General features: G+C 47.4%; 1 protein-coding gene across 1 annotated transcript in view; it reads left to right on the top strand.

Moving 5' to 3' along the window:
• Positions 1-977: 977 nt before the first annotated feature.
• Positions 978-18,366, top strand: part of kcnh7 (potassium voltage-gated channel subfamily H member 7) — a gene marked incomplete at both ends in the record, with an annotated part of 441,898 nt that continues 424,509 nt past the window's right edge. Inside the window, 2 exons of the mRNA XM_084311424.1 lie at positions 978-1,053; positions 2,575-2,805. Coding sequence (XP_084167550.1) covers positions 978-1,053; positions 2,575-2,805 — 307 coding nt within the window. The remainder of the gene's footprint in view (positions 1,054-2,574; positions 2,806-18,366) is intronic.

The raw sequence follows: 18,366 nt of genomic DNA, 5'->3' as shown, positions 1-18,366 counted from the left end.
GGAATTACCGCTGCTGTCGCCAGCCAGTGCTGAAACTTCAGGACCGCGGACAGCGCCTCTCGCTATACAGCGTCCCAGTTCAGATCATTGAGTGATTTTTGACAGCTTGAAACTGTGGCATAAGATGAGATGAGATATTCCTTTATTGATCCTATTGGGGGGGAATTCAGACAGCATCATAGCGCGGGATGGGGGGGGGGGGCACAGCCAAGGTACATGGTAATAGTAGAAGACATGTGGTAATACAATTATACAGTAGAAAAAAGTTAACGGCAAAAGCAGTGTAAACAATATAACAATAGAATTAACTCTGAGTATACGCATCCGAATAAAGCATCCCTACAAATGCAACTATAAGCATTTCATTTTGGGAGAAGTAAGGGGAAAAAAACACGTCTCGTATCTTAAAACGCGTTACAACCCACAGTACACTGTTGAAAATACATGCATATTTATATTATTCCGGGTTGCGCCGTATCTCGCAGCACGGGACTACGGGACTAACCTCAGCAGAGGTGCAGGATGATACACTAAACCCCCAGGGAGCGACGTCACTCCCTGGCAGCATATCAACCGCTGTCCGCTGAACGCGTCCTACACTCCGCTACCGAGGACGTCGGGATCGCATCCATCTTCAGCCAGAGACATGGTGGTGTGCGAACTGGATCTGAACCACAACAAGGCGATCCTCATGCCCGAATCCCAGCGTCTCGGCGAGGAGGCGTTTTAGATGTTCCGGTACGCGGCGTGCGGGCTAAAGAACTGCGCGTTCGAATCTGGGAAAAGGTCATTTAAAGTGGAGAGAGAGAGAGACGGAGAGAGAGAGAGAGACGGAGAGAGAGAGAGAGAGAGAGAGAGAGCCGAGTATGATTCGCACTAAAGAAAATACCATCGAGAGACAAGTGTAACTTCGGGCATTAGGCCTATACTTGTAAATCGCTTTTATTGACGATCTCGGGATTGTTTTGGGATCAAACATGCCTGTGCGAAGAGGTCACGTTGCTCCACAGAATACATTCCTTGGAATAATAATTCGCAAATTCGAGGGAGAGAGTAAGTATTTCCATCGTGAGCGAATTTGTGACTTGTAGCAGTTAGTGGCACAAAGTTGAATTGTGCGACTCGAGGCTTAAATCGTTTTTATTTAAACGGTTGTATTTCCTTACTTTTGTGTGTGTGAAAGTACGAGTTAAATCTCAAACATTTTAGTCGAAAAATATGTTTAAGTCAATCCAATTTCTGCATTGCTTTGTTTGTATTCGCAAACTATATGTAAGCAGAATGAAAGCTTTGACTGTGGTTTAAAAAAATTCTGCGTTGTTTTATGTAAAGGATGCTTAATAATAACTATATATGTTTGTGGATGAACAGTGCTTTTTTTAGGGTAACCGTGTACAGTAGGCTGCTCTTCAACACCATCAGTGAGGAAATAGTATAGCCTCTCAGTTACACTTGATATCAATGTAAAGTGTAAAGTTATTGTTTACATTTGGCTTGTTCTGTAACACAACACTATAAGAGTTTTGATCCACAGTGGAGCTATTGCTGGTTCTTTATTTTGTGATATCTTCAACCCAGCATCTACTACTGAAGGACATGGTAGCATTTATATATTTATATTTACATAATCCTTCTATATACTTATATACCTGCATATAACCCATATAACTCTGTATAGCATGTACGATATATATAATATATATATATATATATATATATATATATATATATATATATATATATATATATATATATATATATATATATATATATATTTACTCTTACCGTATATATCCACATCTGTCTGTGCATAATGATCCTTTTTACATATCTGTAGATACTAATATCTCTTACCTACTCATACTAGTTACGCTGCTGGCCAGTATGACTTACTACCATAGTGTCTTACCTGTATCACTGTACATATTAATACTACAACTCTGTACATACATCTGATTAGCACCATTACTTAGTACTAATTTATATTTGTTATACTCAGTTTAATCTCCTGTACATTGTAGGTTACTATTGCACTTTAGTGTTACATTTGTACTCTGATTGGATGCCAAATTTATTTTCGTTGTACTGTACTTGTGCTGTATGATGACAATACATTTGAATCAAATAATGTTATGGAGGCTATAATGTGAATACCAGAGGGGTGACAGTGGCTCAGGAGGTAGAGCGGTCGTCTGGTAATCAGAAGGTTCCCGGTTCGATTCCTGCTCCTCCCGGGCAGTGTGTCGAAGTGTCCTTGAGCAAGACACCTAACCCCTAATTGCTCCTGATGAGCAGGTTGGCAGGTAATCGGAAGGTTCCCGGTTCGATTCCCACTCCTCCGGGGCAGCGTCTCGAAGTGTCCTTGAGCAAGACACTTAACCCCTAATTGCTCCCGATGAGCAGGTTGGCACCTTGCATGTCAGTGTGTGAATGTATGAGTGTATGCGACTATGAGTGAATGTGAAGAACAAAATTGTAAAGCTTTTTGGATAAAAGCACTATATAAATGCACTCTCTTCGGGAGATCTTGAGATGGTATAAATGTTTTTTTCTCTTTTGTCTGTTTACCTCCAGATCGTAAGTTCGTCATCGCCAACGCGCGGGTGCAGAACTGCGCGGTCATCTACTGCAACGACGGCTTCTGCGAGATGACGGGCTTCTCCAGGCCGGACATCATGCAGAAGCCGTGCACCTGCGACTTCCTCCACGGCCAGCTGACCGACGGGGACGCCATCGGCCAGGTGGCCCAGGCCGTGGCGGGGTCAGAGGAGCGCAAGGTGGAGATCACGTACCACAGGAAGGACGGTGAGTGAGTCAGTGACCCGGGCGCTCAGCGGTGCAGCTGTCCCCCAGCAGAGTACAGCGAGGAGGGGGGGGGGGGGGGGGGGGGGGGTGTCCCCCAGCAGAGTACAGCGAGGAGGGGGGGGGGGGGCTGTCCCCCAGCAGAGTACAGCGGGAGGGGGGGGCGCTGTCCCCCACCAGAGTACAGCGAAGAGGGAGGGGGCCTGCCTCAGGGCCTGGCAGACGGCTGGGAAGCATGTCTGCCTTTGCTGACGCTCATGATGTATGTACCCCAGAGAGAGAGAGAGAGAGAGAGGGAGAGAGAGAGAGAGAGAGAGAGAGAGAGAGAGAGAGAGAGAGAGAGAGAGAGAGAGAGAGAGAGAGAGAGAGAGAGAGAGAGAGAGAGAGAGAGAGAGGGAGAGTGACATGGGGCACATACAGTTTGGTGCTGTGACAGACATAGAGACTGAAAGACAGACATGCAGAGTGAGAGAGAGGGAGAGAGAGAGAGACAGACGGAGAGAGTGAGAGACAGACGGAGAGTGAGAGAGGGAGAGAGACAGACAGAGAGAGTGAGAGAGGCAGACAGAGAGTGAGAGAGACAGACGGAGAGAGGGAGAGAGAGAGAGTGAGAGACATACAGACGGAGAGAGGGAGAGAGAGAGTGAGAGAGAGAGGGAGAGAGACATACAGAGAGAGTGAAAGAGACAGACGGAGAGAGGGAGAGAGAGAGAGAGTGAGAGACATACAGACGGAGAGAGGGAGAGAGAGTGAGAGAGAGAGGGAGAGAGAGACAGACAGAGAGTTCATTTGAAGCTGATACTGATTTCTGTAAGGAATAACTAAACAGTAGATATCATATCGTCCTATATCTATGGCAACTAACCTGCCCAGGGAATTGCATTCACACTGTGAGCCTTAGTGCTCAATTCAGATTTATTGCTCAGATCAGATTTTTTTGTTTGGCTGTTCACATTTTTATATATATTATTTTTGAATGTGGCCAATATCAGACTCCAGTTTGAACTGGTCACACTCCTGAACTGACCTGCATACACAAATGAACAATAATGATGATGGATGTAAACATGGAGGACATTGAAGTCACAGTTTATGGTTTAATCTATAAGTTGTTGCAGTGGAGGCTAATTAAAACAAATCTGACCTGTATCAGAGTTGAAAAGATCAGATTCCATGTGAAAAAGACAGATCTGAGTTCTGATTTGGGCCAGTTTTTTACCTGCGGTCTGAACGGAGCCTTAGTCTGAGAAACATGGCACTACTCTGTACGTCCACAACACGCTGTCCCTGCCAAGCCACAGTGTCCTCTTTCATACTGTCTGTCCCTTTCATAACGTCAGCTACAGGATGGACGGAGGAAAACGAGGACATTGGTCTCTAAAATAACTCCATTCGGAGCTTCGTTGTTGTCTGATCTGATGCAGGTGTCGGTTCCGCCCAGTTGACGTGTTCTCTTTACACAGTCAAAATGCAAACAGATTACTTGTTATCCTCCCTCATGAGTCAGAAGGGGTGAATGAACTCGGAGATGGTGTTTGCACGTGGTTAATGTGAGTAAACATTGTGTTCACTGGGAACGTTGCAGTGTTTAATCATCCATATCGGTTATAATAGTGTGAATACCGAACGAAACAGATTCCAGCTTAGATCCATGCAGTGCGGTGACAGTGGCTTGGGAGGGAGGTTCCCGGTTAGATTCCCGCTCCTCCCGGGCAGCGTGTCGAAGAGTCATTGAGCAAGACACCCCTAACTGCTCCCGATGAGAGCAGGTTGACACCTTGCATGGTTGCCTCTGCCGTCGGTGTGTGAATGTGTGAGTGAATGGGTAAATGTGAGGAACAAATTGTAAAGCGATTTGGACAAAAGCGCTATATAAATTCACCATTTACCATTCACCATTATGCACTTGTAACCCAGGTTTCAGATTCATAACTATTTAGTCATAGGGACATAAATAGTTAATGGCAATGCCATTGAATAAGAACATAAATAGTTAATGCTATTATGTAAGAACATTTGTGATGTCACAGTATGATGTCATAATAGAACATTCTAGAACATAGATGTCGTAATAGACCTTTCTGGAACATAGAACATTCTGGGATGTTTGTGGTGATGTCATAATAGAACTTTCTAGAACGTAAAACATTCTAGAACCACCGTATGATGTCATGATAGAAAGTTATGGAATCTTTGTGATGTCACCGTATGATGTCACATTCCAGAACATTTGGGTCTCTATATAAGCGGGCGGATCTTCAGGCTGGAGTTACACCTAGGGTGTTTTCGTTTCGTTTTCAAGATGAGTTTCGCTTTCCAGGTCGCAACGTAGTGGCAGCCGAGTTAGACATTCGTTTTGCAACCTGAGCACTTTCGTTTTGCCTCCTGAGCACAGTGATGTAGTACAATGACAAAGCAGTAGGTAATAGTAGGTGGCGAACATGAAGGCAATTTTCAACCAATCAGAACTTGAATGTGCCAATACACTTCTTGCAAAAAAATATCAACAAGCCAGCATCTTTAAATGCCTCCGTGAGCCATTTTAGCCAATGAAGCATTTATTTTTCATCAAAGAAAGTGCTATACAAGTGCAATAAACAAAACGGATACATTCACTGTGTGTTCTGCCTCTCATTTGTTGATGAAACAAAACTAACATCAACACAATTGACCACCAAGAGCGAAGTTTAGTCTCATCAGAGCCGATTTTGTTAGCTTACATGCTAACGCGATAGAAATATGCCATTATAACAGTATAGCATTGTGGCTAGCAGCTAACATTAGCTCACGTTAGCCAGCCAGCACCAAACTGATGATATCATGAGCTATCAGTAGCTAGATAACATTAGACAATGCCTCATGCATTAAACAAAGGTGAATAGATGACTGGGCCATTTTGTTTAATGCTTGTTAAGATTGAAAGAGGAGCTCTGAGCTAACAGGGTCTGGTAGCTAACGTTAGCTCACATTAGCCAGCTGCTCATGCAATTCTTAATGCTAGCAGAATGAATGGATGTAAACTTTATTTAACAGATTGCAGAATGGGTACAACACAATACGGCTCAATACAAACAATTGTTAAGGGAATGCAGACTGTTGTAGCTTGGACTGGGGTCCTTATAACAATAACTTGACAACACATGGTAGCTGCAGCTATTTGGGACAGCTGTCGTAACCGGACGTTGGTGAGGGCACGCATATGTCGGTATCTACTGCGCATGGGCGTTGAGCAACAACGGCTCCGCGCAGATTACACGACACGTTGTCGGCGAGTTTTGGCGAGTATCCAAAACGAAAACTCCTTTTCAGCGTTCCCGCTAGGGCAACGCATTTTCCTGCCAAAATGGCATTTCTATTTAACTGGGACAGCAAACGTATTCATTCAGCAACAAAACGAAAACAAAAACGCCTAGTCTAACCATGGCCTCAGTTTCTTGCATCTTGAAACAGCACTGAACAGACATTTTTTGTATTCAATTTGTATGCATTGATGCAGTGGTCGTCATACAATAGTATTAATTATTATCCTTTTTTTTATACGGCTGTCATTGGTTCTTTTGCTTGACGTGACTCTGGCGCTGTGTCAGAGGTGTACCGTAGTAACGTCACTGTTATTCTGAGGACTGGCTGATCAGATCAACTCCTGCGTTATGGTGGAGGTGTAGTGATGACTCCTATGTTATGGTGGAGGTGTAGCAGAGCTACACAGCAGTGCGCCTATTTTGCGAGCCGAAATAAGTCTGTGGTTTTTTCTTCTTCTCACAACGGGTCAAATGCATCTAACATGCATTGCATCGTCGCCATTCCTTTATGCCCACATCGCCCGAAATGAACGTTATGTTAGCGTAAGCTAACAAGCTAATCCTGATCAGAGGCAGAGCCATAGAGAACAGCAGACAGTGTGGACTGGGGAAAGGGAAATGGGGGGGGGGGGGGGGGGGCACTCTCCCTTTCTCTGTGCGTGTGCGTGCGTTTGGAAAGACGATGAAGTCACTAGTCAGGACTCAGGAGAGGAGTATATTGTAGTAAACTGAGGATTACTGAGGATGCACAGATAATGTTGATATTCAAACTCCTCGAGAGGAGTGGAAGTTTGAAGACAGACTAGACTACAATATGATGCGGGGGTGGTGAGTTGAAACAGTGTGTGTGTCCCCGACCCCACTTCTATGTTTCAATAAATTATTTGCATTTAAAACTATTAACGCTGACTCATTCCTTCAGTCCACTCAAAATTATGCTAATATTCCTTATGTTGTTTATGATATTAATTGAAAATAGCATATGAGAGTATTATATAGTAATAATAACACATGGCGATATACTAAAAAGCTATTTAAAATTTTTGGCTGGTAAAAAATCTGCCTGGCTGGTAGTTTTTAAAAATCTACCAGCCAGATGGCTGGTAAGTCAAAAAGTTAAGTTTGTTCCCTGCACTTACATCACGGCTCTCATCCACATTCATTCATATTTGCTACCCCCGCTATCTCCTCCCCGATTTCAGAATCCCGGAAGTGTTGCGGTGGTCTAAACATCACTATCTGTCGATCAGTATCGTTTTTTTATTTTATTTTTTTTTTACATTTCTATAACCTTTATTTACCCAGGCAAGCAAGTAAGAACAAATTCTGATTTTATTTATTGTAAAAAGTATGCATAATGTTGTGTTAATTCCACAACAAGAGATATGTAATGTTAATTACCTGAAATTATTACATTTTTTGGAATACTCGGTTGATATCAGTATCGGAAATTAAGAGTTGGACAATATCGGTATATCGGTATCGGTAAAAAAGCCAATATCGAGCATCCCTAATATATATATAAATGTGCGAATTGGCTATAATAAGGTAATTTATAAGCCTCCTATTCTATATTCTATAATAATATTTCAAATTGCATTGGTCCGGATGGGAGAATTCAGTACTGTATCTACAGAACCTTCTGTTTAATCATCTTCCCTTTATTAATTTCCTTAGATTTATTGTACACATGATCTCAAGGAGGTACTGAACGAGATCAGTGGCAGTTTTTAATGTTTGGTCATTATTAGCATTCTGTTATTCACTGTCAAAGATGCAAAGAAAAATCATAATTCATATTCTCCTTTGTTTCATCACAATTTAAGCAAGCCTAGTAATAGACACAATATTTCTGACACTGTGAATACATTCCCTGAGGTCCATAGAATATGCAAATGGTCCTTGTAGAAGTGGAGCAATATTTTAGGCGGATTTTCACCACAGGTGGAAGAGGTTAAACCAATGGGGTTTTACTTCACAGTTTCAGATAAAGATTAGGCTACACCAATATTATAGTATTAAAAACTGATGAGTTATATTCATTAAATAAAGTTGATTTAATAAAAAAAATACTAATTTAATCAGATGAATCACTTTATTCAAATTGAGGATTTAGTTTGATGATATTTATAAAAGACATTTTTTTTTTTTTTTTTTTTTATTAAAAACGAAAGTTTGAATCCCAAAAACAGGCTTCGGGGACAGCCTTATAGAGCGGCTGCAGATTCATATCAGAGAGGACAGCAGTGCGGCTGCAGCAGATTCATATCAGAGAGGACAGCAGTGCGGCTGCAGCAGCAGATTCATATCAGAGAGGACAGTAGTGCGGCTGCTGCAGCAGATTCATATCAGAGAGGACAGCAGGGCGGCTGCTGCAGCAGATTCATATCAGAGAGGACAGCACAGTGGCTGCAGCAGATTCATATCAGAGAGGACAGCAGAGCGGCTGCTGCAGATTCACATCAGAGAGGACAGCAGGGTGGCTTCTGTAGCAGATTCATATCAGAGAGGACAGCAGCGCGGCTGCAGCAGATTCATATCAGAGAGGACAGCAGAGCGGCTGCTGCAGATTCACATCAGAGAGGACAGCAGGGTGGCTGCTGCAGCAGATTCATATCAGAGAGGACAGCAGTGCGGCTGCTGCAGCAGATTCATATCAGAGAGGACAGCAGGGCGGCTGCTGCAGATTCATATCAGAGAGGACAGCATCGCGGCTGCAGATTCATATCAGAGAGGACAGCAGTGCGGCTGCAGATTCATATCAGAGAGGACAGCAGTGCGGCTGCAGCAGATTCATATCAGAGAGGACAGCAGAGCGGCTGCTGCAGATTCATATCAGAAAGGACAGCAGGGCGGCTGCAGAAGATTCATATCAGAGAGGACAGCAGGATGGCTGCAGATTCATATCAGAGAGGACAGCAGGGCGGCAGCAGATTCATATCAGAGAGGACAGCAGTGCGGCAGCAGATTCATATCAGAGAGGACAGCAGAGCGGCTGCAGCAGATTCATATCAGAGTGGACAGCAGTGCGGCTGCAGCAGATTCATATCAGAGAGGACAGCAGGCCGGCTGCAGATTCATATCAGAGAGGACAGCATAGCGGCTGCTGCAGCAGATTCATATCAGAGAGGACAGCAGAGCGGCTGCTGCAGCAGATTCATATCAGAGAGGACAGCAGAGCGGCTGCAGATTCATATCAGAGAGGACAGCATTGCGGCTGCTGCAGCAGATTCATATCAGAGAGGACAGCAGTGCGGCTGCAGCAGCAGATTCATATCAGAGAGGACAGCAGTGTGGCTGCAGCAGCAGATTCATATCAGAGAGGACAGCAGTGCGGCTGCTGCAGATTCATATCAGAGAGGACAGCAGTGCGGCTGCTGCAGATTCACATCAGAGAGGACAGCAGGCCGGCTGCAGATTCATATCAGAGAGGACAGCAGAGTGGCTGCTGCAGATTCATATCAGAGAGGACAGCAGAGTGGCTGCTGCAGATTCATATCAGAGAGGACAGCAGAGCGGCTGCTGCAGATTCATATCAGAGAGGACAGCAGTGCGGCAGCAGATTCATATCAAAGAGGACAGCAGCGCGGCTGCAGCAGATTCATATCAGAGAGGACAGCAGGTCGACTGCAGCAGATTCATATCAGAGAGGACAGCAGGGCGGCTGCAGATTCATATCAAAGAGGACAGCAGTGCGGCTGCAGCAGATTCATATCAGAGAGGACAGCAGGTCGGCTGCAGCAGATTCATATCAGAGAGGACAGCAGTGCGGCTGCTGCAGATTCACATCAGAGAGGACAGCAGAGCGGCTGCAGATTCATATCAGAGAGGACAGCAGAGCGGCTGCTGCAGCAGATTCATATCAGAGAGGACAGCAGTGCGGCTGCTGCAGCAGATTCATATTAGAGAGGACAGCAACGCGGCTGCTGCAGCAGATTCATATCAGAGAGGACAGCAGTGCGGCTGCAGCAGCAGATTCATATCAGAGAGGACAGCAGGGCGACTGCAACAGCAGATTCATATCAGAGAGGACAGCAGAGTGGCTGCTGCAGATTCATATCAGAGAGGACAGCAGGGCGGCTGCAGATTCATATCAGAGAGGACAGCAGAGCGGCTGCTGCAGATTCATATCAGAGAGGACAGCAGCGCGGCTGCAGATTCATATCAGAGAGGACAGCAGCACGGCTGCAGATTCATATCAGAGAGGACAGCAGTGCGGCTGCAGCAGATTCATATCAGAGAGGACAGCAGAGCGGCTGCTGCAGATTCATGTCAGAGAGGACAGCAGTGCGGCTGCAGATTCATATCAGAGAGGACAGCAGAGCGGCTGCAGATTCATATCAGAGAGTACAGCAGTGCGGCTGCTGCAGCAGATTCATATCAGAGAGGACAGCAGGGCGGCTGCTGCAGCAGATTCATATCAGAGAGGACAGCAGGGCGGCTGCTGCAGCAGATTCAAATCAGAGAGGACAGCAGTGCGGCTGCAGCAGCAGATTCATATCAGAGAGGACAGCAGGGCGACTGCAGCAGCAGATTCATATCAGAGAGGACAGCAGGGCGACTGCAGCAGCAGATTCATATCAGAGAGGACAGCAGTGCGGCTGCTGCAGATTCATATCAGAGAGGACAGCAGCGCGGCTGCTGCAGATTCACATCAGAGAGGACAGCAGGGCGGCTGCAGATTCATATCAGAGAGGACAGCAGAGTGGCTGCTGCAGATTCATATCAGAGAGGACAGCAGAGTGGCTGCTGCAGATTAATATCAGAGAGGACAGCAGAGCGGCTGCTGCAGATTCATATCAGAGAGGACAGCAGTGCGGCAGCAGATTCATATCAAAGAGGACAGCAGCGCGGCTGCAGCAGATTCATATCAGAGAGGACAGCAGGTCGACTGCAGCAGATTCATATCAGAGAGGACAGCAGGGCGGCTGCAGATTCATATCAAAGAGGACAGCAGTGCGGCTGCAGCAGATTCATATCAGAGAGGACAGCAGGTCGGCTGCAGCAGATTCATATCAGAGAGGACAGCAGTGCGGCTGCTGCAGATTCACATCAGAGAGGACAGCAGAGCGGCTGCAGATTCATATCAGAGAGGACAGCAGCACGGCTGCAGATTCATATCAGAGAGGACAGCAGTGCGGCTGCAGCAGATTCATATCAGAGAGGACAGCAGAGCGGCTGCTGCAGATTCATGTCAGAGAGGACAGCAGTGCGGCTGCAGATTCATATCAGAGAGGACAGCAGAGCGGCTGCAGATTCATATCAGAGAGTACAGCAGTGCGGCTGCTGCAGCAGATTCATATCAGAGAGGACAGCAGTGCGGCTGCTGCAGCAGATTCATATCAGAGAGGACAGCAGAGCGGCTGCTGCAGCAGATTCATATCAGAGAGGACAGCAGTGCGGCTGCAGCAGCAGATTCATATCAGAGAGGACAGCAGGGCGACTGCAGCAGCAGATTCATATCAGAGAGGACAGCAGTGCGGCTGCTGCAGATTCATATCAGAGAGGACAGCAGCGCGGCTGCTGCAGATTCACATCAGAGAGGACAGCAGGGCGGCTGCAGATTCATATCAGAGAGGACAGCAGAGTGGCTGCTGCAGATTCATATCAGAGAGGACAGCAGAGTGGCTGCTGCAGATTAATATCAGAGAGGACAGCAGAGCGGCTGCTGCAGATTCATATCAGAGAGGACAGCAGTGCGGCAGCAGATTCATATCAAAGAGGACAGCAGCGCGGCTGCAGCAGATTCATATCAGAGAGGACAGCAGGTCGACTGCAGCAGATTCATATCAGAGAGGACAGCAGGGCGGCTGCAGATTCATATCAAAGAGGACAGCAGAGCGGCTGCAGCAGATTCATATCAGAGAGGACAGCAGGTCGGCTGCAGCAGATTCATATCAGAGAGGACAGCAGTGCGGCTGCTGCAGATTCACATCAGAGAGGACAGCAGAGCGGCTGCAGATTAATATCAGAGAGGACAGCAGAGCGGCTGCTGCAGCAGATTCATATCAGAGAGGACAGCAGTGCGGCTGCTGCAGCAGATTCATATCAGAGAGGACAGCAGCGCGGCTGCTGCAGCAGATTCATATCAGAGAGGACAGCAGTGCGGCTGCAGCAGCAGATTCATATCAGAGAGGACAGCAGGGCGACTGCAACAGCAGATTCATATCAGAGAGGACAGCAGAGTGGCTGCTGCAGATTCATATCAGAGAAGACAGCAGTGCGGCTGCAGATTCATATCAGAGAGGACAGCAGAGCGGCTGCTGCAGATTCATATCAGAGAGGACAGCAGTGCGGCTGCAGATTCATATCAGAGAGGACAGCAGCACGGCTGCAGATTCATATCAGAGAGGACAGCAGTGCGGCTGCAGATTCATATCAAAGAGGACAGCAGTGCGGCTGCAGCAGATTCATATCAGAGAGGACAGCAGGTCGGCTGCAGCAGATTCATATCAGAGAGGACAGCAGTGCGGCTGCTGCAGATTCACATCAGAGAGGACAGCAGAGCGGCTGCAGATTCATATCAGAGAGGACAGCAGAGCGGCTGCTGCAGCAGATTCATATCAGAGAGGACAGCAGTGCGGCTGCTGCAGCAGATTCATATCAGAGAGGACAGCAGCGCGGCTGCTGCAGCAGATTCATATCAGAGAGGACAGCAGTGCGGCTGCAGCAGCAGATTCATATCAGAGAGGACAGCAGGGCGACTGCAACAGCAGATTCATATCAGAGAGGACAGCAGAGTGGCTGCTGCAGATTCATATCAGAGAGGACAGCAGTGCGGCTGCAGATTCATATCAGAGAGGACAGCAGAGCGGCTGCTGCAGATTCATATCAGAGAGGACAGCAGTGCGGCTGCAGATTCATATCAGAGAGGACAGCAGCACGGCTGCAGATTCATATCAGAGAGGACAGCAGTGCGGCTGCAGCAGATTCATATCAGAGAGGACAGCAGGGCGGCTGCTGCAGATTCATATCAGAGAGGACAGCAGTGCGGCTGCAGATTCATATCAGAGAGGACAGCAGAGCGGCTGCAGATTCATATCAGAGAGTACAGCAGAGCGGCTGCTGCAGCAGATTCATATCAGAGAGGACAGCAGTGCGGCTGCTGCAGCAGATTCATATCAGAGAGGACAGCAGTGCGGCTGCTGCAGCAGATTCATATCAGAGAGGACAGCAGTGCGGCTGCAGCAGCAGATTCATATCAGAGAGGACAGCAGGGCGACTGCAGCAGCAGATTCATATCAGAGAGGACAGCAGTGCGGCTGCTGCAGATTCACATCAGAGAGGACAGCAGTGCGGCTGCAGATTCATATCAGAGAGGACAGCAGAGTGGCTGCTGCAGATTCATATCAGAGAGGACAGCAGAGTGGCTGCTGCAGATTCATATCAGAGAGGACAGCAGAGCGGCTGCTGCAGATTCATATCAGAGAGGACAGCAGTGCGGCAGCAGATTCATATCAAAGAGGACAGCAGTGCGGCTGCAGCAGATTCATATCAGAGAGGACAGCAGGTCGACTGCAGCAGATTCATATCAGAGAGGACAGCAGGGCGGCTGCAGATTCATATCAAAGAGGACAGCAGCGCGGCTGCAGCAGATTCATATCAGAGAGGACAGCAGGTCGGCTGCAGCAGATTCATATCAGAGAGGACAGCATTGCGGCTGCTGCAGATTCACATCAGAGAGGACAGCAGAGCGGCTGCAGATTCATATCAGAGAGGACAGCAGAGCGGCTGCTGCAGCAGATTCATATCAGAGAGGACAGCAGTGCGGCTGCTGCAGCAGATTCATATCAGAGAGGACAGCAGTGCGGCTGCTGCAGCAGATTCATATCAGAGAGGACAGCAGTGCGGCTGCAGCAGCAGATTCATATCAGAGAGGACAGCAGGGCGACTGCAACAGCAGATTCATATCAGAGAGGACAGCAGAGTGGCTGCTGCAGATTCATATCAGAGAGGACAGCAGCGCGGCTGCAGATTCATATCAGAGAGGACAGCAGAGCGGCTGCTGCAGATTCATATCAGAGAGGACAGCAGTGCGGCTGCAGATTCATATCAGAGAGGACAGCAGCACGGCTGCAGATTCATATCAGAGAGGACAGCAGTGCGGCTGCAGCAGATTCATATCAGAGAGGACAGCAGAGCGGCTGCTGCAGATTCATATCAGAGAGGACAGCAGTGTGGCTGCAGATTCATATCAGAGAGGACAGCAGAGCGACTGCAGATTCATATCAGAGAGGACAGCAGAGCGGCTGCTGCAGCAGATTCATATCAGAGAGGACAGCAGTGCGGCTGCTGCAGCAGATTCATATCAGAGAGGACAGCAGGGCGGCTGCTGCAGCAGATTCATATCAGAGAGGACAGCAGTGCGGCTGCAGCAGCAGATTCATATCAGAGAGGACAGCAGGGCGACTGCAACAGCAGATTCATATCAGAGAGGACAGCAGAGTGGCTGCTGCAGATTCATATCAGAGAGGACAGCATTGCGGCTGCAGATTCATATCAGAGAGGACAGCAGAGCGGCTGCTGCAGATTCATATCAGAGAGGACAGCAGTGCGGCTGCAGATTCATATCAGAGAGGACAGCAGCACGGCTGCAGATTCATATCAGAGAGGACAGCAGCGCGGCTGCAGCAGATTCATATCAGAGAGGACAGCAGAGCGGCTGCTGCAGATTCATATCAGAGAGGACAGCAGTGCGGCTGCAGATTCATATCAGAGAGGACAGCAGAGCGGCTGCAGATTCATATCAGAGAGGACAGCAGTGCGGCTACTGCAGATTCATATCAGAGAGGACAGCAGTGCGGCTGCAGCAGATTCATATCAGAGAGGACAGCAGAGTGGCTACTGCAGCAGATTCATATCAGAGAGGACAGCAGTGCGGCTGCAGATTCATATCAGAGAGGACAGCAGAGCGGCTGCAGATTCATATCAGAGAGGACAGCAGGGCGGATGCTGCAGATTCATATCAGAGAGGACAGCAGTCCGGCTGCTGCAGATTCATATCAGAGAGGACAGCAGTCCGGCTGCTGCAGATTCACATCAGAGAGGACAGCAGAGTGGCTGCTGCAGCAGATTCATATCAGAGAGGACAGCAGCGCGGCTGCAGATTCATATCAGAGAGGATAGCACTGCGGCTGCTGCAGATTCATATCAGAGAGGACAGCAGTGCGGCTGCTGCAGCAGATTCATATCAGAGAGGACAGCAGAGCGGCTGCAGATTCATATCAGAGAGGACAGCATCGCGGCTGCTGCAGCAGATTCATATCAGAGAGGACAGCAGAGCGGCGGCTGCAGATTCACATCAGAGAGGACAGCATCGCGGCTGCAGCAGATTCATATCAGAGAGGACAGCAGCGCGGCTGCAGATTCACATCAGAGAGGACAGCAGTGCGGCTGCTGCAGATTCACATCAGAGAGGACAGCAGTGCGGCTGCTGCAGATTCACATCAGAGAGGACAGCAGTGCGGCTGCAGATTCACATCAGAGAGGACAGCAGCGCGGCTGCTGCAGATTCACATCAGAGAGGACAGCAGGGCGGCTGCTGCAGATTCACATCAGAGAGGACAGCAGTGCGGCTGCAGCAGATTCATATCAGAGAGGACAGCATTGCGGCTGCTGCAGCAGATTCATATCAGAGAGGACAGCAGAGTGGCTGCTGCAGATTCATATCAGAGAGGACAGCAGGGCGGCTGCTGCAGCAGATTCATATCAGAGAGGACAGCAGAGCGGGTGCAGCAGATTCATATCAGAGAGGACAGCATTGCGGCTGCAGATTCATATCAGAGAGGACAGCAGTGCGGCTGCAGATTCATATCAGAGAGGACAGCAGCGCGGCTGCAGATTCATATCAGAGAGGACAGCAGGCCGGCTGCAGATTCATATCAGAGAGGACAGCAGGGCGGCTGCAGCAGATTCATATCACAGAGAGGACAGCAGAGCGGCTGCAGCAGATTCATATCAGAGAGGACAAAAACCAGAGCCAAAACCAGAGGTTAGTTTATTAGGACAAGTGCATGACAGTAAGGTTAGTTAGGGTTAGATTTTATTTTTAATTTTTTTATTGACAGCGTTCTTATTTTTGCAGCTATGGCTTCGATGTCAGTTTGCAGCTCAAGCTCCTCTTGTAAGGCCTTTATAGCTGCTTGTCTTGTGCGGCTTTGAGGACTCAAAGACTAACATGTGTAACGGAGGTACCGGGTGTCTATCCACAGTCACGATGGAGAGTGTTGTGAACAGTGACTGTGGACGTTAAGCGGTACTGCAAGTCAACTCATTCCCCGGAGGCATCCCGGCACATCACCTCTTGGTATAGCGGTCGGCAATGTCGCCCGCGGTGCGGGAGACCGGGGTTCAACTTCCACTCAGGGCATGTCAAATGAGACCGGTTTCACATGGTCAAACCCAACCCCTTTTCTTTAGAGGCAAAACAGACTTCTGCAAAACTGTCTGTGCTGCACAAAATGAGATAAGATAAGATAAGATATTCCTTTATTGATCCCCTTGGGGAAGTTCAGGCATCATAGCAGCATGGGGGGAGGGGGGAGGGGAGTTATACAGGTATGGGCAGGGTAATAGAAAGGCATAAACATAGGCAAGAGAATTATATCTGAATATAGAAATATGAGGGGGAAATAAACAGTGTAAACAAAGGCGCAGATGAGGGTCTGTATGCCCTATCGGTTATATTATACACTACAATAAATATAGGCAATAGAACATTTGAATCTGAATATATACTATGAGTAAAAGTAAAAGTAAACAGTATACACGGTACTCTAACTGGTATGATATACGTTGTAGTCCGTGCAGGTTTTGGTGGTTAAGAGTCAGACACACTTGGCGGCTACGTCGCGTAGTGGGCAAGGCGCTCGCCACGAAATGCTGGAGACGCTGGGCTCGTCAGTTCGAGCCCAGCTCTCCACATTTACTTTCAGTTTAGCTGGTCGTCCGTACTAATACATATTGGCCGTATTAGGGGGTGGGAAACTAATGGGTGGGGATCGGGCATTGTGGACAGCGACTCCTACAGGTCGGTTGGTGCGCCTGCGCAGTAGAATCAGGAAGTGTCGGGGGCAGCGTGAGCCTCCCACGCGTTACTCCTCGCCACTGAGAGATCGAGCTGCGCAGGTGAAAAGATGCGACTGCTGTTACCTCAAGTACCGGAGGGGACTTGTGCTATGTATGACTTAGTCCACATTGCAGCCGGCTTGTGGGAGGCAAGAAACAGCGTCCGTGACAGGGGAGGGTTGAATTGGATGATACGAAATTGGGATGGGAGAAAATATAGAAAATGGGAGAAAAAGTGGATAAAAAAAAATAAAAATAGTCAGACACACTTAGTGGGCAGACGTTCCTAATAGTTCTGGAGTTCTGCAGTGTGTTAGTCACTTGTGTTAACCAAATAGATGCAATAGTACTTTTACAGTGGTAAATTGATATTCGCTAATCTCATTGGTTTGTTTAACGAGGTCATACCTTTACCATGAACCGCTGTTTAGCATTCAAGGATTCAAGTATCGCACCGCCGGTAATGCAATTGTGATGTTTTGCCGAGCAAGTACAAATACCAGTATGAGTAATTCATAGTATGTTGCCCAGCTGCTTGATGTTACATAATTTGTATCTCATCAAATGGCAACATGAATATGCTAATGTGATTTATACATTTCAGCATCGTAGAATATCACATGCTAATGCTCAACATGCCTGGTATTTGTCACCTTCACTGATACCACTTTCTGATACCAGGTATTATGTATGTAGTATAGTATAGTATAGTATTCTTATGATGTCTCCTGCTTTTCCTACCAATATTAGATTAGATTCAAATGTATTGCCATCATGCAGCACAAGTACAGTGCAACGAAAATAGGTTTGGCATCCAACCAGAGTGCAAATGTAACAGTAAAGTGCAATAGTAATATACAAAGTACAGATGATTAAACTGGGTATAAAATATATGAATTAGTACTTAGTAATAGTGGTAATCAGATGCATGTACAGAGTTGTTGTATCGATGTGTACAGTGTACAGGTATAAACTGTGTATAGTGTACACTGTACAGGTATAGAGACAGTAGTGTTTGGCACAATGCCATAAACACAATGGCCACAGGTGATATTTTGATTACAATCACCTGGGTTCCGCAGTGATGATGTAATGGAACACTGTGGATTAGTATGAGGTATTGCTGCATCTCCACCACTCTGTCTCTGGGTAAAGCGGATAGCGAGTGCACTCACATCAAGGTGCTTCCTCATCT

The sequence above is a fragment of the Notolepis coatsorum genome, assembly GCF_963971535.1.
Source record: "Notolepis coatsorum genome assembly, chromosome: 3".
NCBI lineage: Eukaryota > Metazoa > Chordata > Actinopteri > Aulopiformes > Paralepididae > Notolepis > Notolepis coatsorum.
Note: the sequence above shows the minus strand (reverse complement) of the source record. Positions and strands in the feature narration are given on the sequence as shown.